Source organism: Scaptodrosophila lebanonensis, unplaced genomic scaffold (assembly GCF_003285725.1).
Source record: "Scaptodrosophila lebanonensis strain 11010-0011.00,11010-0021.00 unplaced genomic scaffold, SlebRS2 tig00000001-arrow-pilon, whole genome shotgun sequence".
NCBI lineage: Eukaryota > Metazoa > Arthropoda > Insecta > Diptera > Drosophilidae > Scaptodrosophila > Scaptodrosophila lebanonensis.
In genome coordinates this window covers 21,147,117-21,168,792 of record NW_022060529.1, presented here as the reverse complement: position 1 = coordinate 21,168,792, position 21,676 = coordinate 21,147,117, and the positions used below count along the sequence as shown (strand labels likewise).

Genomic DNA, 21,676 nt, shown 5'->3' with positions numbered 1-21,676 from the left:
TGGATAACAATTACGAAGTTGCCAGCTTAAAATACTCCTTTAAAGTGCGATCAAAAACTTTGAAATAAAAGCGCTTGCAAAGTTATATATAATTTTGTTCAACTATATGATATTGGCAGACATTTGTCAGAAATAAATAAATATAAATATAATCAATGCTAGCAACTGGTTTGCTAATTACATGCTCGAATATAAAATAGAAGAGAAGTGGGACAGATAAGAAGTTCAGACAGAAGTGAAATATAATAATAAACAAGCTAAGAAGTTATCACATAAAGGATTGCTTCCATTGGCTTCCATTAGCTGCTCATCATTGCTCTAGGGTCTACATTAAACTAATATCAAATTTCAAACAATTTTCCACTTACTCCACGTTTGTGAAATCTCTGAAAGATTGTTTTATTGTTTTTATATTAGGACTTATTTCATAGAATACACTTTGTTAGGTTTGTGTAAAGTATAAAATGTGCCATGCAGGTCCACAAAGTACATATAAAAGACGAGTCGATTTAGTCGTGTGTGTCCATCTGTCCGTCCACCTGTCCTTGTGAACACTTAGATCTCAGAGACTATAAGAGCTGGTGACACAAAATGTTGTACACAGATGTCTTATACTCCTACGTGTGAGCTCTGCCAGTTTATTTAATTTTTTTAATACTCCATCCTCCCTCCCTTCACTCCTCTGACATTAGTGATTTTCTACAACTCCCGTAATTCTTGAAATTTTTAACTCAAATGTGGCGAATACCTGCAGTCAGTGAATATATGTTCGTATGCCAAGTTTAAAAGTTTAAAAGGTTATAGCCATAAATGTAATCTCTGCCTAAGCTCTGCCAGCAGCACTTGTTGTTGCTGATTTGACATAAATACATAAATACAATTGCTATTTAATTGTGCAGTTCCACCCTTACGTGATTTCAAATACCCAAGAATGAATGTTTTATCAATCAAACAATTTTGGTTGAATATTACAATTCCTTTACTTTTTTCTAAATGTTAGTAATCCTTTACATTTTTTAAATTAATCTTCTCATAGGTACAAGTATGTAGGTAGTATTTAAAAGTACTTTACTTTAGTCTTTTCGCTTCTTATAACATCATTACCATAATTTGGCAAATGCACTCGGGGCTATGTAAGGCTTAATGGGACTCTCTGCTGAATATAATTTATTTCTATTGTTGTTCTCGAAAATTAATTCATGTAATAATACATTTGGTTAAAATAAAAATATACTGTCTTAAGAAGAAAGTATTAGAAAGTATTTTAATTTTTACAAAGCATTGCAAATATTGTTGAAAGGGCTTTAACGAAAAATAATCAAAATAGAGCCATAAGATTTAAAACCATAGCGCAATGATGTAATAAGAAACATTTCAAAATATTTTGCTTATGATGTATCCAAAAGCTTGTGTATTTGTTGGTAAGCAAAAAGTTTGTTTTGGTAAAATCAACTTTTCCATTGCTGTTGGTATGTTGTTAAGAAGAGTGTTCGTTATTGAAGTTGGTCCACTATGCGTTTTGCAGATGTTGCTTATGCAGAGTAGCAATACAATTTAATATGATTTTTCTTGGAAACATACATACATAGTAATATACAATATCATGAATAACCACAGCATAGAACTAAAACCTGATTCCATTTACTGCTTTTTCTAAGTCTTATTTTTCTTCCGGCTCTTATTGTTGTTGTTGCTATTGGTTTTGAGCTCAATACGTGCTGTTAGGTATGCCTTCAGTAGATACATGTCCTTCACGTGGTAGCCAAATTGAATGTGCACTGGCGTTTCCATATTTACGGCCGGTATTAGGCTCAGGTCAAAGCGGAAGCCGCGTATATAATAGGTTTTGTCTTTTTCAAAGGGACACTTGCTGGGGTAGTTGCTATAACGTCGGACCAGGTTTCGCGCCATACTGATTAGAGGCACCTGTTTCTTATTGGCCAGCGTGTTGCAGCCATCACCGGTGACATTCAGCAGCACAAAATCTTCTCGACTCCTAGGCATCACAATTGCCATGTAGTGCTCATGTTGGTCCAGTGGTTTCCGCAGGATGAATTCCAAGTTAAAGCTGCGTCGTCTGACATTTTTGCTGAGGCCACAGCTGTAGTTTTTGAGGTGGGAGAGAGCAGTGTCATCACTGGTGCAGGTGAAGTTCTCAAATTGTAGCTCAAACTCCGGCTAAGGCAGAAGATTATTAAAGTACAATTAACACAATACTGTGTACAGATATTACGTATACGCACCTTTGCCATTACATTGTTTAACAAAGTAACACAAATTGCTAGCAATGGCGCGTACATATTTACGCTTAAACCTTAAATGGAAGCTAAAGGGCAATCGTGCCTTGATTGAAAAAAAATGACCATGTTAATGTTTATATAACGACAAATAAATGCGTTGATTATTGAAGCGTATCTGATATAGGCGCGCGTAATAAGTGAGCTGCAAATTAGTTTTACATCTGATTTAACAATTTAATGTATTTTTCATTGCTTATCATGTTGTATGCAATGATTTTGTGGAATTTCAAAAATAATACTTTTATTATTTTCTCATTAAATTAACATAATTTTAAAATGTTTTCATTTTCCGCGTGATATAATACCGTGGGGAGCATATTTTGCATCAGCTACGGTCATTTTCAATTCGTTCAGTATATTCACGTACTTGATCAAGAACTTAATGCAGAGGTAATGCTGGTTAATATGTTAAAACATATTTTTTGTAAAAGTATAAGTCTTAGTGCTGATACTCTGAAGCAATCAGTTGTAGAGCATTTTAATAACCTTTAATTTTATTTTAACTTTAGTTTAACAAATGGAATTTTAATTAACACTCTTTATTTATTTTTTGTAATATTTTGTTAAAAATTTAGTTCTCAAATATGGGCAGAACCTACAAACTCTAAAAAATATTTAGTCGCATCTAATGAGTAAATATTATACAAATTCTATGCTCTAATGTAGTATGTTAGTTAGGATATAATTAATGTGTTTATATGGGAAACAAATTTTAATATTTTTAATACAGCAATACAATTGAGAAAACTTAATTGCAGACCCATTCAGAAATAAAAAATAAATGGATCTGTTGTGGGACATTGTACTTCAAGTTCGACTGCCCTACGAGCATTGAACATTCATGAACCGATAGTTATGAATGATTGCTAAAGCCCTATCTGCTCAGCTCAAGCTATAGTGTTTTTTTCTATTTTATTGTTGTTAAGCCACTTTGTCTTTCAAAGGGTATACCATGCTCTTACATATGCTAATTACATTTTAGGCATAATTACAATACGAAACGAAAATGGTAATTAGTGCGCATGAATACTGTGTGGTTATCCGTTTTGTATAATCGAAAAATCTGTTATTGTTTAGTCAGTTGGGCCGAGTTGGGCAAGAGAAACGTAAATCAAATGAACCTGAAGTTGACGTTTACCATTGTGTGCCTTTTTTACGGCTTACTTCATACATACAATGTTGATGCAAAGGTGGGATATCTGAACTGAATGGAAATTTCAATTATGAACATTTTAATTAAACAGAGTGAGATGGAAATGACGTTCAACAATTGCACGTGCAGCATGGATGATCCTGAGAAGTTACTTACCCATTTGCGTTGCGGTATCAGCAAAAGCATAAAGCGGCGAACATTCTCTATTGAGATAAAATTCAGTCAACCTGTCACCAATTTCTTTATAAACCTGCGTATGGTATTGCCGCGACGTGCGGGCATGGATTTTACAGTTTTCAATTTAACTGATATCGAAGGATGTCGTTTGCTATCGAATACAAAACAAATTCCAATTTTGCAGGTTGGACGCATCCATTTAGATCATTTTAGCAACTTACCAAAAAATTGTCCTTGGAAACCGAATGTGATGTACTATATACGCGGCTTTCGCCCTAATATGGAATCGATGCCAGCTTTCAGTTTTGAAACGGACTTAAATTTGTGGTTTGATTTTGTTGTCAATCATAGTAAGATTATAAAGGGCTTCATGGTCGGCCATGTACAGCGACGTCAGATTGGCAAGAAAACATAAATCTATGCCTGTGGCATTTGAAAAGTTACGCAAATAAACATCATAAACTAAATACATGTCCACGAAGTTTCGTTCGGGTTGAGTTTTCAGATTTTGCGTTCTCTCCTTTCTGTTCAGTGAAGTGTGCGCGGAAACAGATGGATATGATATACTTGTATGTATGTTCCCTCGACACACATGCACATACAAGTAGACGAGCATGTACCTATATAATTGTGCTTTTGGGCATTTTTCCTTTACCGGCACTGTTTTTTTATGTAGCACGTGCCACTCACAATCGCCATATGTATGTGTGTGCTGATATACAAACTTACTTACGAGTATGTAAGTGTATGCTTGAGTATCCCCGAAATTAAAAATGCCACGCGCGTTTTGGTGTTACAAGACATTTTGGCCACTTTAAGTCTAATGTGAATGTTAACGTCGTATTTGGGGCAAATTCTGCTCAAAGTGAAACGTATTCAGTAAATATTTTCCAAATTGATGCACCCAAAAGCCCCGATCCATTGCCTTTGATGTGCATGATTGCATATTTATTTATGCAATTTATTTTTACTGATAAACATTTTTATAGCCAGTTGCTTTTTAGAGAATGCAGGCGAAAGTAATTCAGGTGTACATTTTGATAAATCAATGAAGTTTTAGTTTCTTTGAAAGTGCTGAGTGACACAAGAATAAAACTTGGCAAGAAGTTTGCCTTCAATTTGTGTTATTAATTGCTTTTGGCAGTTAGAAAGTTTTGACTTCTCGCTGCATGCGCCCCAAAGACTTTTCTCTTGTTCTTATACCACATAATTGAATTAAAAGAAATAATCACATACACATAACATACGATTTTATACACCTCCTTTTATATGAACAATTTATTTCTGTCAATTTATTCGTCCTAACTGTTTGTAATGCAGTTAAAGGATTATCACTTTTCTTAATATGTAGTCCTTAAACTGGTCTCTAAAAAAGGTCGACAGCAACAGGAATAAATACATAGATTTAAGCTTAAGATATTCTAATACCCATTTGTGTAAAAGGCATTAAGATGTTGGTGGACCATTTTTCTTCCCAGTCAATAATTTGTGCAGAAAATTATTGTTTGTTTAATTTTAAGAGTAATATTCATGCAAATATTTAAATATTTAAATAAACTTCTTCTTTTGAAGTCAGTTTAAAAATGGGTTTCGATGCTCAAACCATTTATATAATTGTAAATAAAATTCTAAAAGATAAAACTATATTTAACTGAATGTACTTCTTGCAATTTGCAATCAATATTTCGCATCTAATTTGTCGGCAAAAGATTTCTAAATCGTCCATAAAACACATCCAGCTTTTATTTTATTTGTGATTTGTATCCGAGAGAGGATATGTGGTTTGCATTTTATATGCTCATGTAAAATGAGTGTTTTTTTCAAATCACGCAACCGGGACCAGAGTATCATCAGTCTAATCAAGTGAAATAAGCGGAAACGGAAATTACACATACTATATAGTCGTAAATAGTGCAGTCATGTGAGTGCGTGTGTCTGCTTAGCTCAAGCTTCTTGTGTATGTCAATTCATGCAACATGTGTGCCTGGCAGGCTGAGTGTCTCCTATCTGTGCGTTCACAGATTTTAGCAATCATACATATGTTAGTGGTACTTGACTGGTTTGTTGCCTCTGACCGCTTTGCGGAAATGCTGGAAATTCGCAATTTGTGGTTTGTATATTTATGGGCATGCTTGTGCGGATTTTTACTGGATGCGTCGACAGCATAATATATAACATATAGTATGTACGAAAGGAGTGTATAGTAGAAGGAGAAGTTTTCTTAAATTTAAATAAATGTCATGCAAATTGTAAAAATGCTTAGCTTTGAATATCAGTTGTACATACTTTCCACCAAAGTGTTAGGATGTATATATTAGATCGATAGTCAACGATATTGATATTTGATCGTATGTTGATTTAAAGAAATAAGTTTAAAATACAAATATATATGTATTGTTAAATTAAAACACAAATTTAAAAAATGTATATTTGATTTTCCTTAAACTATAAAATACTATAAAAAATATAATTATATATTAGGTTATGAGCCATGACTTCTTATTTAACAAGAGCAACAAACTTAAATAACTTTTTGCTCAGGCGAGTTCTCCCTTCTGAAATAATGTGTCCAGCTTTACTGTGAAATCTTGTAAATAGTCTGTCAATGTTTTAACCCGCTAAAATCCCTTTATTAAATGTACCTTTCTCGCCCTCGTAATGATAAATAATAATAATAAATATAATTATGGTATATTAAATATTAATGAACTCCGTTAAGAAGCTTAACGCAGCCTGAGTTGTGAGTTCTGGACGCCATTTTTTAATGACTCGCTGGAAACTTAGAGTGGGAGGTTCAGATCATCCACCATATAGGTCGGATCTGTCGCCAGCCATTATTAGCTTTTTTATACTATTACATATCGTAACTAAAGCAATCCCTATTAAAAAATTGTGAAATAAGGATGAAAAGGGATTGGATAGCAAAACTAATATAAACAGTTTTGCTGTTTTACTGTTTATATTAAATGTAAATATGTATATACATAAATATATTTTTTGTCTTTATTCCAATGGTTTACACTAAAGATTGAGTCGCAATATTGCGAAGGCTTTCAATAGATTAGGCGTTAACTTATAATATTTATAATCATTACTTCTATTTCAGAGCTTTATTGACAAAAAATAATTGCTGTAATAGTTTATAAGATATAAATATTTTGTACCATATATGTGGGACTTAACATGCATATTCTCTATTTCCACTTGTTTCTAATAAATGACTCCCAAGAAGCAAGAATACTGTAGCTTATGAGAAAGAAAGAGATAGCATTAGAGGATTCGTAAATGAGAGTTTGAGTTTGACTTTTATCTTCGAATCGCATTATATAATTATGATATTATGATTAAATATAAGCCGACATTATATTGTTATAAATAGTAGAAAACAATAATTTGCCAAATGTTTTAAATATTGAATTCTAGTTATATTTTCATGCTGATCGATAGATATTTCACAACAACCCTGCGAGCATGACAAGATATTACCTTACTGACAGCATTACAGAACACTGTTAAATTGGAACTTGCTGGCTCTGCAACCATTTCTCATAGAATTGCGGGAACATGTTGGAAGCGGAAACTCAAATTAGATAGATCTCAGGTCCAATATTATGAGTATTCGGGACTCACCAGTTATTAGAAAAAAATACTAACCTTTCCCAGCTGCAGCACACAAGGAGGGAAAAGTCTTGCGGTAGGGGAAGGTTTGAGTGATGACAGAACCGACAAACCACCGCTTATAGCAACCTAAATACTTATCAGACGTACCTCGTAGAGCAGTATTGATAGGTACACAATGTGCACATTTGTATGCGTTATATACACATGTGGGTATACTATATAGTAAGTAGTTAAGCTTTTATCAGCGCAAATTTTACCTCTTCTGTATTATTATTATTTTTTCGTGACTGTCAGTTGGTGGTGACGGGCGCTATTGACGTTTTTATCACGGCAGCTGCTTTGAGTTTTTGCAATCGCCATTGGTTTCCAATATTAAGGGCGCCCCGAAGCTTTCGCTCACTTTCGATTAATTTAATAAAAGTTGGCGTTAAAGCGACATGCTAAAACGCAACAGCTGTCAGTTGCTGTAGTTGCGGTTATTGCTTTTGTTGTATTTGTTGGTGAATCCGTTTAAAATTAACATGACCGCCACCTGAGTTGTTTGTACGAGTATTGTTGTTGTTGTTGTTCTTGATGCTGGTGGGGCTGCCAGCAGCTCATTCGCTCGGTCAGGAACGTTTAGTGTTATACAAGCTCCTTGGAGAGCAGGAGGGCGAACATGTGCGCGCGTTGTTAGCCTTTGGCTGCAACCATTGAAAAATATTACAAAAATAAAACAAGAAGTAGCAGCAAACATTTATTTATACCACGTTATTGCTGCTGCTGGCTTATTGTGTTAAAACGCTGTCTACGTTAAATGGACTGGCTATGTTGTGCAGGGTTTTCAATTTAAGGCAACATATTTTTTCATTGCTGCAATTTTACGCTGCTGTGTCGAGGCCTCGTTAAACAATGTGTGGCAAATAGACCAAATAAATTTGTACACGTATATTGTCGAGTGGTGCGCAATAAAATTGGACTTTTGTGTTATTTGATATGCATAATTAATAAGCAGCTAATTAAAATGCAATTTGCCACTGTAGAGCAACGAAACCGCAGGAGCGGTCATGACCCAAATTCGAAAGCAAAATGTATGCAAATAGTATATATAATTAGTATTTGAATTGTCTGTGACCTTGTACATTGAATAATATTCTCTAATAATATGTAATTATTTCTAATCTCTTTACAGTTGTATCACACAAAAAGCGCTCATATAAGCGCCCAACCATTTCCATGCCAGCGCGCAAGGGGTTGCTTGCACCCCAAAATACTTTCTTGGATACGATTGCAACACGGTTCGATGGCACGCGTAAGTCGGAATGCTAAACGATTTTCAGGCATTATGCCTTCAAATGTGACTTTTATTCATATGTCAGTTTTATTAAGTGCCAGTGAGTGATGAGCATAGCTTGAAAGGGCTACATGATCCATATACGCGTTTGAATAAATATAGCACACATGTGCGAGCCTACACTTGTCGTTACAAGTATGTTACTCAAGGGCGAACGCGGCACATAAGAATTTTATGCACACACAATCCATTTACGTACATACATACATACATACATACATACATACATACATATACAAATGTCAACGAAATCCCTGCGGCTGGCCTTTGAAAAACAAAAAACTGGCGCATTGTGATGCATACGCCAGAATGGATGTCACAAAATTTATCCTTATTGAAATCTTAAAAGGCGCCTCGAAAACCATACACGTGCCTGTACGCAGGGAAATTAAAACTATGTAGTACCTTCATATCGTTGCCTTTGGGAGTGCTTTTTGGCCCTTTGTCGTTGGTATTGCCAAAAATAAAGGCAAAATCTAAGCGCACAGCATTGTCTGTTATGGCTGTGCTAAATTGATATGCGCTAAAAATATTCTTATTAATATGGACTTTTATAGAACATAAAGCAATATGTAGAAGAGCCTAAGGAATTCCAAATAACAAGTATAATGTATATTTAGAAGCATGTAGGAGTCTGTTATGCAAAGCAACAAAAATAGACTATTAGTTGATATGGTTTCACGATTCTATGTAGCAGAGGGTTCCAAGGATTGTTCGTGGAACATTTTTGCAATAAGGGCAGGTGCATGGCTACCTTTTATATGCTGTACTTAAAAGGTAAGGTAAAAGGGTATACTAGTTAAGTTTAGAGGCGTGGCAAACCTCACAAAGTATACATATACGAGTTCACCTAATTCTGTTTTTACACGCTTTTTTTTATGGTTTTGATTTAACACGGTTTGAAAATAAACAATTTCAAATTTTTGTACACGATTTTATTCCAACACAAATAAATAAAATCGCACACAGCTCACAAACAGCTAGAAACCATTCTTGTATGGGTCGTTGCAAAGAATTATACAAATAAATAATTGGCCAACAACGGCTCATAACAGAGTTTACTGTTACGGAAGAAAGCCAAGCTCAAAATTATTTCAGTAATGCTAGTGAAAGCCTGCGAATTCGAGTAACTGACAGCAATTAAATTTGTGTTCCTGTATTTAAGATAAAGATTTCTTCATTTTATTTCCCTTTACCTTAAAAATTGAAAAACTGATTCTTTTTTGTTTTACATATGTACATTCATAAATGTTTTTAGTTCCTGATCTTCTCATACATTTAATTTACATACATATGTGATTTTATAAAACACACATGAATACTTGTCATAAAATATCATTGTTTTTTCACAAATTTTAATAGGTTTTAGAGATAAGGAACCAATCAACTATATTTGCATAACCTCAATGTCTTTTTTTACATGGTTTTTTACACGGTTTTTCCGGAACCAATCTACCGCGTAAAATTATTAGGTGTATATTCTAGGTTATAATGGCAAAACAAGACGATATAACCATGTCCTTCTTTGTTCAAAAATAAAACTCAAGCTGTAAATTTATCTATTCCATAAGGATAAAGAACAAAAGGGCGAACATTTCTAATTAATTCATTTTTAATTAATCATTCCGTTCATACAGACGAACGGACAGACAGACTGATGGACAGATGGACAGGGCTGTGTCGACTCGTCTTGACATCCTCATCAAGAATATACAAGTATACACTTTGTGTGGCAGACCACACCTCCTTCTGCCTGTTACAAACACTCATATTTGTGAATTAAAAAAACATTAATTAATTAATAAATCAGGGTGAAAATTCCTAGATAATCCTTAAAAAAGGATATCTGTAAATTCCTCGCTTTCTCAAAGCTACTATAGTATAAGTGAATGAATTTTTCGTTTAAAAAAAAAACAAAATAATCATTATTTGCAGTTTTTGGTAAATTCATTAGTTTTATTTAATTAAATAATAACTTTCTACAAATTAACCCATCCTGATAAAACTGGCATCACTAACTGGAGGTATTTGTGGAATTCGATTGAAAAGTTCCAAGATTTTTGGATACTCATGGGAGGGAGAGAGCAAAATTTTGAAACACACTTGTCCTGCTTTCTCACTCTCTAGTTCTTATAGTCGCATAGATATCTTGCACGGTTTGATATTCATTTTCTTAGAAACTGTACTTCTAGACAAACAACGTTTTCGCTTGCCACTTGAGCATTATTTAATTAGTATGAAAATTTAAATTGTCATTTTAGCAGTTTCACTCACACGCCTCACGTGAAACACAAGTGGGGGGCTATTTGCTTTTGTTCATAACCGTCCAAGCAATTAAGCTGAAAGCACCACGATGCGGCACGAGCGCGAATTTGCAGAACGCGTAGCCGTCTGACATTTGTAGTGTGATGTGGGGGGGTGGGGGAGCTAAAACGTCTTGTGTCCTTAGTGGCAGGACGCTTGATGCAACAAAGACGCTTGATGGATTGGCTATTGATTGGACTGGTGCAATGCGATAAGTGTGAGCGTTAAGCAATGTGACTTGGTTGTTGCAGTTGTTGATACTGCTACCACGTACAAAGGACTGTTGTTGGTATTGTTGATATTGTTTCATTGGCAGTAAAGGCAAAGTAATTAATTGACATGCCCGTTTTAGTGCTCTAACTGCTGCCTGTTCCCACTGCTGTTTTATTTACGCACTTGTTGTAATGCCTGGCTGCATGATTGACTTGAGTATAATCGTAAATACACAAGCCAACATGCAGTGACAGCATTAATTGACTTGCTGTTGTCTCTCATACGTGTATATGTACGGTACATATAATATATATGTACACATCTATGTATACACAATTCAGAGAGTTGACGCAAATTACTGCGAACTCTATGTCTACACACGCATTCGTTTAATTTAATATTATCTTTTTTTTTGTTGTCTGTCTGTTCGGTTAAAAAGGTTTTACGAGCCATAAATAATAAAATGAGCATATTAAATGAGCATTCGTCTATGCGCTGCAGGCAAGGGCAATAATTTTTGCTCTGCCTCTAAGTGATTTGTCTAAGCTCGTGCCTTTTTCAGTGCTTTGCCAACATGTCGTATGCGTGATAGACATGAATTTAATTTGCTGCCAACTGCTGTATCTTTGTATCTGTATCTGTATTTGTACATGGACATGCATGCACAGTCAGCATATTAACAAGATAACAGCTTGAACTCCATGCCAGCTGCTTTAAACATACTGTGCACAATTTATTAAGTACGAAGCGTTTACGGCCAGCCCTTTTGCGTGCTCGAAACATAAAACACTTTCCATAAAAGCTACACTCTGCTCAGCATGCATTTGCAATTAGTTGCAGAGAAGAAACGCTGGTTAGAGCAGACAACCAACTTTTTAAATCTTTTTTTAAATCCATGAATATCTATTCGCCGCTGATGAAGCTCACACTTTATTTATGTTACTATTTTTTTGATGGACTTCCTTCCTTTCTCGTACATTAAATGAGTTCAAAAAACTGAGTTTATTTCTTAAAAAGCTGCTTTTATATGTATACTAACAGTCGCATTTTATTTTAATGGCTTATCTATTGGTTACTTAGAGTTGTGTTGTGTAAACCCATCTGTGACTTATCTATTATCCATGTTTATTATCTATCGTACTTAGTATAGCCAGTTATTTTTGGATGTAGTTTTCAAACATGTGTTTTTTGGTGTGAAATATACATGCATGTATGCTTATGCTAAAACATTCTGTCAGGGGCCAATTTTTATTAAAGCCTGCAGATTAAGGATGTTTACTTTTTGAACAAGATTTTATCATTTATACAGTATTTTCTTTTTGTACTAATGAAAATTTAATTTATTTGGTTTCCTTCTCAAAAAATACATATTTAGTTACCAAATGTTGCAATTTGTTTTTTCTTTCTTTTGGGATGAAATAAATTTAGTTTTTATTACGGCCTAGGACATTATGAAGGACATGTGGCTAATAAAGCTTTAGGTAAATCGAAGTTTTTAGATTTTACATAACAGTTAGTGTTTAGAGAGAGATAGAGAGAGAGAGAGAGATTCTACAATACCTTACAACCCGTAATCTCCTCTCTATTCGTTTATCTATTTTAGTATATGATGTACTTGTATATGTAAGCCTATTATCTGGTCATTGTGTATACATATAATATAGCTGCAATCGTTAAGCTATTTATAGCTCACATTTATTCATATTTCTGGAAATGTATTTTTGTATATATTTACGTTGTAGAAGGCAGCTTGCGTGTGCGTGTAATTGTATATTTATAACATACATTTGGTCCACAGCATACATTCTATTCTGTGCAATATTTTGGAGATATTAAATATACACGGATTAAATTCAGATTATATGATTGCTGCTTATTTCTCAATTCTAATATCTGCATTGCATCCTCAACTTGAATTACTACGAACTGTATGCTTGTATATATTTAATTGTCATATTTTTAAAATACATGCACACAAAGGAAAACACATCCTCATTTATTTGTATGTATGGCTCTTATGTTTTCGTTGCTTAGACACATATAAGTAGTATGTGTGCGGATTTTCAATCAAATTGATTACTTTACTTTCTGCGCGGTAAATTATTTATTCAATCACACTTAAGTAGTAATTAGCTTGCATTGTAAAATTCTTTGAAATACTTATCAAATAATCATAGACATAAGTACATAATTATGCATAATTTTTCCATTTCAAAATATATTCATGTTAAGCTTACTATTGACAATAATTAATAGAAAGTATTCACTTTGCTTAATTATTAAATTAACTTAATATTCTTAATTTAATGATATGCTTACGCGTAAATCCGTTCATACAATTTTAGCAATAATCGGCTTAAAACATAACAGTTTTTGTCTTATAATAAATATCTTATTGGTCCACTTAGCGACATCAACGTATTGTGTGTCAAATTACAAATACTTTTAAAGTATAATAGTAATTAATGCAATGATTTCATCTCTAATGGATGCAAGAACACGTCTCGCAGTAATAAGTATTCTGTCAATGGTTGGTCTTTTCTTATTTATAAAGAAATAAACGGTCAGAAATAATCCGGTCAGTTCGTTCACTGTCACACGAACTGGAGTCAGTTGGTTCGTAGACGTCTGTCACTTCACATCGCCCCGCGCAGCGATCATAATCAATACATATTATACCACACAATTGTTCACCAGCTGCAATTATTATATTCAATAAACAATACTACATAAGCAATGCGCGCATATCTAAAACTGGCGACGAGGATGGGATAAAATAAAATATTTAGAGTGCGTACATTGTTTAAAAGTTATGTGTACATACGGCTGTACATACCTCAGTGCATAATTACCCAACAACCGCGTGTTCACGAAATTGGTGCGAAAGGAGAACTCGCAAAAGACATACATACATACTCGTTACCGAGTGAGCGAAAAGCAAGCGGGGTGAAGAGGAATCGAACAAATTCCATATTGTATGCAGCGTGGTCATTGTTGTGCGTAGCCGCAAACATACCAAGAAAAGTGCAGTAATTCGGAGTAACTGTTCTGCTGATAACGCATGGCTAGTCTAGAGAACAGCGAGCAAGCATCGAGTAGTAGCGACGAGGCAGTTGTTAAAAGTGAAGGTGGAGAATCACATGTTACTGATCGAGTGAATGCAAAAATTACTCACATGGCTGGGGTTGGAAGTCTGGAGCCGTTCGACTTGGGTCATCCGCACAAATGGTCAACGTATATGGAGCGCTTTAATTTGTTCCTGCTGGCCAATGATGTTAAAGAGGAAGAGCGGAAAAAGGCGGCATTTCTTACGCTTGCCGGAGCGCCCTTATACGACCTTTTGACATCATTGGCATCTCCTAAACAGGTCAGTGAATTGAAATTAGCCGATATTTACAAAACTCTAACCGACCATTTGTCTCCACGTCCCTCCGAAATCGCCGCATTCTACCACTTTCACAAACGAGACCAACACGTGGATGAGTCCGTTAGCAACTATATGGCAGCACTTCGTACATTAGCAGTCGATTGCAAATTTGGAGCGGCGTTAGATCGGATGTTGCGCGACCGATTCGTATGTGGGTTAAGAGATGAAGGTCTGCAGAAAGGGTTCTTGGCAGATAAGGATTTGACTGTGCAACGAGCCTTAGAACGCGCCATGTCTAATGAAGCAGCAGCGATCAGTGCCATGGCTATTAGACAAACTGGCGAGGCCGTTCATATTATTAAGATGAATCGTTACCGGCATTCTCAGCGCGGTACAGTCAACAACAAATACGATGGACAAGTATGTGGCGGCTGCGGAGGCCGACATTCCCGCAAGCAGTGCCCCCACCATGATACTGTGTGCCATGCCTGCGGTCATAAAGGGCATCTTAAACGAGTCTGCCGTAGCCCTGACGCAGCGAAGTCGACTAGATCTATATCAACACCCAACTCACAGCAAAGACATCGAGGGATGTCAACACACAGATCGTCTCGTGGAGAATCTGTCAACAAAATCGTGCCGTTGGTAAATCAGAAGAGGTCAATTTCTCTTGTCATCAATGGGTGCACGTGTTCTTTTGAAGTGGATTCAGGGTCGCCAGTGACCATAATGACGGAAACCACGTTCAACAATATCTGGGCTCAAGGACAGCCAGATCTCGCCAAGTGTGACTTGGACCTAACGGATTACCAACGCAACCAAATTCCGATTAAGGGTGTCATTGATGTGTCAATTCGTTACAATCGTCGTAAAATTGACAATCTGCCACTGATCATCGCCAATGTAGGAGGCTCAAATTTGGTAGGATGCAACTGGTTCGACGCACTGGGCATACGCATCGAAGGCGTGTTTGCAGTCAACAGTGGCGTCAACATAAAATCCGTGCTCAGTGAGTATGAGCATTTATTCGCTACAGAACTGGGGCGCCATAACGGTCCGCCAGTTACACTGCATATCGATACGAGCGTCGCCCCTGTGCGTCTGTCACCGCGCCGTATACCTTTCGCAATCAAGGGTCTGGTCGAAGAAGAGATCGAGCGATTATGCAAACAAGGCATTTTGGAGCCAGTAGAATACTCTGACTGGGCAACACCAATCGTGCCAGTCGTCAAGAAGGATGGATCCATACGCATCTGCGGCGACTATAAATCAACATTAAATAAAGCAATCAAACCTCATTGCTATCAAATTCCAGGCGTCAATACCCTATTAGCTTCGATCGAAGGAGGATCGATTTTTGCAAAAATAGATTTAGCACAAGCTTACCAACAGCTTGTAGTCGATAACAATTCAGCATTGCTTCAAACGGTATGCACACACAAGGGAGCATACAAAGTAACACGGCTACAATTTGGCATATCATCAGCGCCAGGGATTTTCCAGAGTTTCATCGAGAATCTTCTACAAAATATCCACGGCATTTTGCCCTATTTTGATGATATAGTCGTAATGGGAAAAACAGAAGAAGAGCTTGCGGAAAGGCTCATACAAATGTTCTCGCGTTTTGACAAGGCAGGGTTACGCCTACGCAGAGACAAATGTCAGTTTGGAGTGCCATCAATAGAATTTTTGGGCTTCAAGATCGATGCATGTGGAATTCGGCCAACTACTGACAAGGTAAAGGCAATTCACGACGCACCAGCACCCAACGACAAGAAGCAATTACAGTCATTCTTGGGACTGCTAAACTTTTACCATGCATTCTTGCCACAAAAAGCAACCGTGGCGGAACCTTTGCATCGCCTCCTAGATAAGCATGCGCGCTGGAAATGGGACGGAGAACATCAGAGAGCTTTCGAAGAACTAAAGAGTTTAGTTACATCGAGCGACGTGTTAGTACACTACAATGAGGAACTACCATTAATACTAACATGTGACGCATCGCCTTACGGACTCGGAGCAGTCCTAAGTCATAAATTACCAGACGGCACTGAGAAACCAATAGCGTTTTATTCTAGAACGTTGTCAAAAGCTGAACGGAACTACTCGCAAATTGATAGAGAAGCCGTAGCGCTTATATCAGGAGTCAAAAAATTCCACAATTATCTGTATGGCCGTTCTTTTACGTTAGTTACAGATCATCGTCCACTATTGGGAATTTTCAACGCGTCGAAAAGAGTACCGGATGTCATTTCATCAGTTATGCTGCGAAGATCAATCTTTCTCAATGCCTATAGTTATACACTGATACATCGTGCTGGATCAAAAATTGGAAATGCAGACTTCTTGAGTCGTTGTCCAGTACCATCAGAAGTAGAAACAGCAACTAGCGAGGACGTATTAATGATTGAACTGGTAGCAAAGCCAATCGTGAGTGCTGAACTGATTGCGTCCCAAACTTCGAAAGATATCAATCTCTCGAAAGTTTTAAACTGGGTGTTAAGGGGATAAGGAATTGAAAGAACTCCTATTATTTCTGAAACCCAAATACATATCCAACCACTTAAAAATTGTATCAGGCAATGGCTAAGATGTTAACCTATTGTCTTCTTTGTATCTGAAACTTAGGCCTTAAGTTCTCAGACCTCGGCACTGAAAAAGAATATACATATAGTCCTATTGCAGATGTATTACATCTCTGCCAGAAATGTTTTAATATTGGCAATATTCTTCTTCTTTTACAGACTCGAACTTTGTGCTTGGCAATGCGCAGGCAAATGGCAATCCAATTGTTTATTGCTCGGATGGGTTCGTGGATTTGACAGGATATTCACGCGCTCAAATTATGCAAAAGGGTAAGACAGACGTGCCAACAAACCGACGGGCAGACGAACAAACAGTTACACAGGCAAACGGGAGATAAACGAGAGACAAACGGACTGACAGAAAGACAGCGGCAACTTATTTTACACTTGAATACTCATTTCAATGTTTTGTACGTTTTATTCAATTGTTTGCTGATGACGAAAACAACAACGATGACTACGACAATGCCAAACAAAATGGCCATACCTTAACAAAAACCCAGGCTGCTCCTGCCATTTTCTCTACGGACCGGATACGAAGGATGAGCACAAACAGCAAATTGAGAAAAGCCTCTCAAATAAAACGGAACTAAAGTTGGAGGTTATTTTCTACAAAAAGGAAGGTAAGCACAACAAGAAATTTGTTTCTTAGGAAAAATGTTTTTGGGTGCAAGTTACAAACATCGGGAAGCGTAACAAATAGAGATAAAAAAAGCAAGAGAGAGAGAGAGAGAGAGAGAGAGAGAAGGAATAAAAAACACAGAACGAATGTGAGCAAAATGTGAAATAAATTGTTTTCGTTTTAATTAAAAATTCGTGAAAGTTCATTTGGCATTTGGCAAGTGTGGTAATTTGTGTTAAGCAGACAGGAAATTATGCGTGCATCCGTGTGTGTATGTGTGTCCGTGTTTGTGTGTGTTTGTGTCCGTGTTTGTGTGTGTGTGTGTGTGTGGAGGGTATTCGCACTAAGCCAAGGCGCAACACGTTGGGACTGTTTGCTTGCAGCTAAGTAGAAAATTACGTGCCTGGCAAAGTGAAACTAATTTTAAATGAGCGGCTTTCGAAAGTTAAAGCCGCAGCAAGCAAATTGTGTTTGTGGCCAAAGAAAAGCCAACTTTATCACAAATACACCAACATACGAGTATACATACATACATACAAGTATATATATTTATGCGCAAACTGTTATCTTTGGAAAGTTGAACATTGAGGTTGAAAATTTCCAATGCCAGTGTGATATCAAATGAAATGTTAACCACATAAGAGAAAAAAGTTTTATTATTTGCGCTCATTGTTTTGCGTTGCCAACCATAAGTGGAAGCACTAATCCAGAAGCCGCAGCCACAGCAAAGGATTATAACAATTACTGGCCACATGCTGGTGTGGCTGCTGTTGCTGCTGCATGTCGAAGTTGAAGGACAGCAATTGTGGTACCACGTGTCGAGCATGCTTCTCAGCAGCTCGTAGTAGGAAAACCCATGGCAGGAGTGAGCTCTTATCTTGCCGATACGATTCTCCCATATTGACCCTTAATTCCTCACATAAAATGTGGGTAAGAAAAGTGCAAGCAGGCCATTTCCTGTGTGCATTAAGACAGTGTATATTATCAGGTTTTATTGAGTTAACGACGAGCAGCTTCTTGCCTTGAACTACTTTTGCCAGTCCCCCATGACTAGCCTCCTTCTTCTCTCACAGGACACAAAGTCCTGCCAACACTTGTTGAAATGCTCTCATGAGCCTTCCGTTTTGTCCGTGCGCTGTGTGGGTATGTGTGTGTGTGTGTTTCTGTACTCATAAATACTGTCACGTTAGCATGAGGCAGACAACTATAGAATCCACTCGGCTATACAGACGACACAACAATAAATTTGCTCGTGGCATTCTTGCACGTTCGTGTCGCGGCATTTTGTTCTTTAATGAGGTCACGATTAATCAGACTTCCAGCCCAGAGTGATTCCGTGGCCAACCACTGCGCTTTTGATATACATATACATATATTTCATATTTCCTGCTGATATTAGCTTGTTAATAAGTTTTCTAATTAGCGTTGCGCTCAAAACTTTTAAACGTTCGTCCTTAATGTGTGTATGTGTTTAGTAATTCTGAATTGGTTTCCTTTGCCTCGAGCATCGTATACCCGTACTCAATTATTTCGCTAATTAAAACGCAGCCTACATAATTTTCCTCTAATTGAGTTGCTATGCAATTTATTTTTGCATTGTGCGTTTAATAGGCGTTTAAACTTTTATTAGTTTGTAGGTTAAGGTATAGAAAATAGGGTATGCCTAAAAGGAGACACTGTTTATTTTTATACATTATTATTAAATAAATAAGTTTTAATAAATAAATAATAATAGTTTGTTTCTTGCAATTAGCATAGAAGGTGCCACAATTGAAAGCAGTGAAGGAATTGTTAGGCTGTCGAATAATAAAGGCTTAGATTAATTAATAAAAAATAAAAACGAGTTGAGTCTAATTTGAAAGCAGTTTTTTTTTTAAATAATCGTTGCGTAAATTCTTTAACACTTTTCTTTAGAGCAATGCGCAATCGCATTAATATTGAGTCGACTCACTGTCCCGGGGTATGCTTTCTACCAAATTCTTAGTGTATTCGATTGGAAGCAATTACCAAATTCGTCAAATTTGCCGGCAGAATTGTTGTCAAGTTAATACCCGATTTCACTTAGGCTTATGCTTTATACATATCCAAATGTTTTCCCTTTGATTGGCATTCGGTGACTGTTACTGAAAGACGGCTGCGATGCTTGTGAACGTTACCCTTTTGTAGGATCCATTCCCCAGTTGTTGGTATCTTTTGGCGGTCAGCATATTTTTGTGTGGACCAAAATCCGCAAAGAGAAGTTTCACTCACGGTCAATATTGTCCTTTCCCCATGCGATACGTTTGTTGACGTGTTGTTGATGCCGCATTGGTTTTTCCGGCGAAGCACATCGCCATTTTAAATTATTTCCACGTAATTTTCCTGGATACTCGCATGTATATCAAGTCCGGTTTGCTATAATTTTATTTGTATTTGACACAAGGACAAGCGAGAATTCCTTGATTCCTTAGCTTTTCGACATTTGTAGTTTTCTTTGTCAATGAAAAACAGGTGTTAATATTCAATTTTTCCAAAGACAAAAGCTCTAGCTAACGGTATAAAATCTATTGTTGATCACGTGATCTAATCGCAAGTAATTCTCTAAACGTTCTTACATATTTATGTACTTGTGAAAAAATTATAAACATTTATCTTATAATTTAAATTCAGATCTGTGGGTTATTTGTGCCAATAAATAAACAAAGTATTTAATTGATTAAATTATTTATCGCAGTTGCTACTTAAGCACGCCAATTATTGTTATTTATTTCCCTTGTTCCAATACTAGATTAAATATATGGAATTTCAATTTATTGGTCAAGTATTTACACATGGCTATCTGGGCAATTTTCTGGGAGCTATTACAATGAGCTGTGTCACGAACTATGTACCATTTTAATTTAAATTACTTTAAAACGGTTGGTATTTTGGTAATTAATTAGAAAAATAAACTTGAATGAAATACAACAGCAAGACTGCTGCTCCATTTCAGTTAAAATGATTGGAAAAGTTTATTTGCATGCAGAGCTCAATATGGAAATATTCAGTAAATATATTTGTGGGTCTCAAACAAATGCAATTCGGTTGATGCAGCAGACTGTAAATTACTCATAAATACGAAACTATTGCACATGATGTTGAACATTATATTGCCACTTGCAGCACCTGTGCTATAACGTGTGTGTGTGTGTGTGAGTGTGGATGGTGTGTATGCATGAAAGTAATTGAAATTAAAATTGGACTCTTTTCATGTACACTTATTTTTGTAGGTGCTCCATTTTGGTGTCTCTTCGATATTGTGCCCATTAAAAATGAGAAGCGCGATGTTGTCCTGTTCTTGGCATCGCACAAGGACATTACGCATACGAAAATGCTGGAGATGAATGTGAACGAGGAATGTGATAGCGGTAAGTATATATATATATATTTAAATATAAAAAAGCGAAGCCATGCTCGTCCTGGCAATAAAGAATCAAATCACTGCCAGCATATTAATATAAGTAATGCATTTTTCATTTGATATAAAAAAGAGATTTTAAAAACTGCGCGCACAAAGTAACAAGCCAATTAACAAGACCACACATCCGCACACCACACCCACATACAAGTATCCACATATCCACACTACAAAATGATCAAAAGGCACAAGAATGTATAAAACATAGTGTTGTGTTGTGTAAAAAAAATAGATTGGAACCACCTACACACGCTTGATTATTACAAATGGAAATAACATTGCAAAATAATGGTTAACCAACACCCACTCTTGAAATAATAAACAAGCGCGCTTGTGGCCGCTGTGTTGCTGAATTAACATTTCACTTTTTGGTGTATGTGTCAGCATGTCAATATATTCACAACTTATGACCCTCACTGCCCTACTACTTCACAGAATTGTAGAAATGTTCACCACCTTCCTTTTTTTGTTTTTTGGTTAGTCTGGCCAAGGTTTGTTTGTTATTTTGGCGTTTGACGCTTCTGCGTGACAAGAAAGTGTATTTGCATTGCCACGGCAAACTCAC

At 36.4% G+C, this 21,676-nt stretch overlaps 3 protein-coding genes across 4 annotated transcripts in view; 2 read left to right on the top strand and 1 right to left on the bottom strand.

Annotated features, from left to right (window-relative positions):
- Positions 1-1,653: 1,653 nt before the first annotated feature.
- LOC115632571 lies at positions 1,654-2,252 on the bottom strand. Its single transcript, XM_030529830.1, has 2 exons — positions 2,244-2,252; positions 1,654-2,178 (listed from the first exon to the last, which is right to left on the bottom strand). Exons 1-2 carry the CDS (start codon positions 2,250-2,252, stop codon positions 1,654-1,656), a joined length of 534 nt encoding a protein of 177 aa, XP_030385690.1.
- A 1,304-nt stretch (positions 2,253-3,556) lies between these two features.
- On the top strand, positions 3,557-4,045 carry LOC115632493. The gene has a single exon (XM_030529712.1). The coding sequence runs from the start codon at positions 3,557-3,559 to the stop codon at positions 4,043-4,045; it is 489 nt and encodes a 162-aa protein (XP_030385572.1).
- Positions 4,046-8,438: 4,393 nt separating this feature from the next.
- LOC115632258 (potassium voltage-gated channel subfamily H member 8) overlaps positions 8,439-21,676 on the top strand; it is a 43,455-nt gene continuing 30,217 nt past the window's right edge. For both annotated transcript variants that reach the window (XM_030529343.1, XM_030529335.1), the window contains exons 1-4: positions 8,439-8,542; positions 17,213-17,323; positions 17,557-17,676; positions 20,924-21,061. In XM_030529343.1, the coding sequence (XP_030385203.1) occupies positions 8,467-8,542; positions 17,213-17,323; positions 17,557-17,676; positions 20,924-21,061 (445 nt within the window). In that variant the 5' untranslated portion in view covers positions 8,439-8,466. The remainder of the gene's footprint in view (positions 8,543-17,212; positions 17,324-17,556; positions 17,677-20,923; positions 21,062-21,676) is intronic.

Coding starts and splice junctions, on each gene's coding strand:
- LOC115632493 (XM_030529712.1), top strand. CDS start 3,557: ATGACGTTCAACAATTGCACGTGCAGCATGGATGATCCTGAGAAGTTA.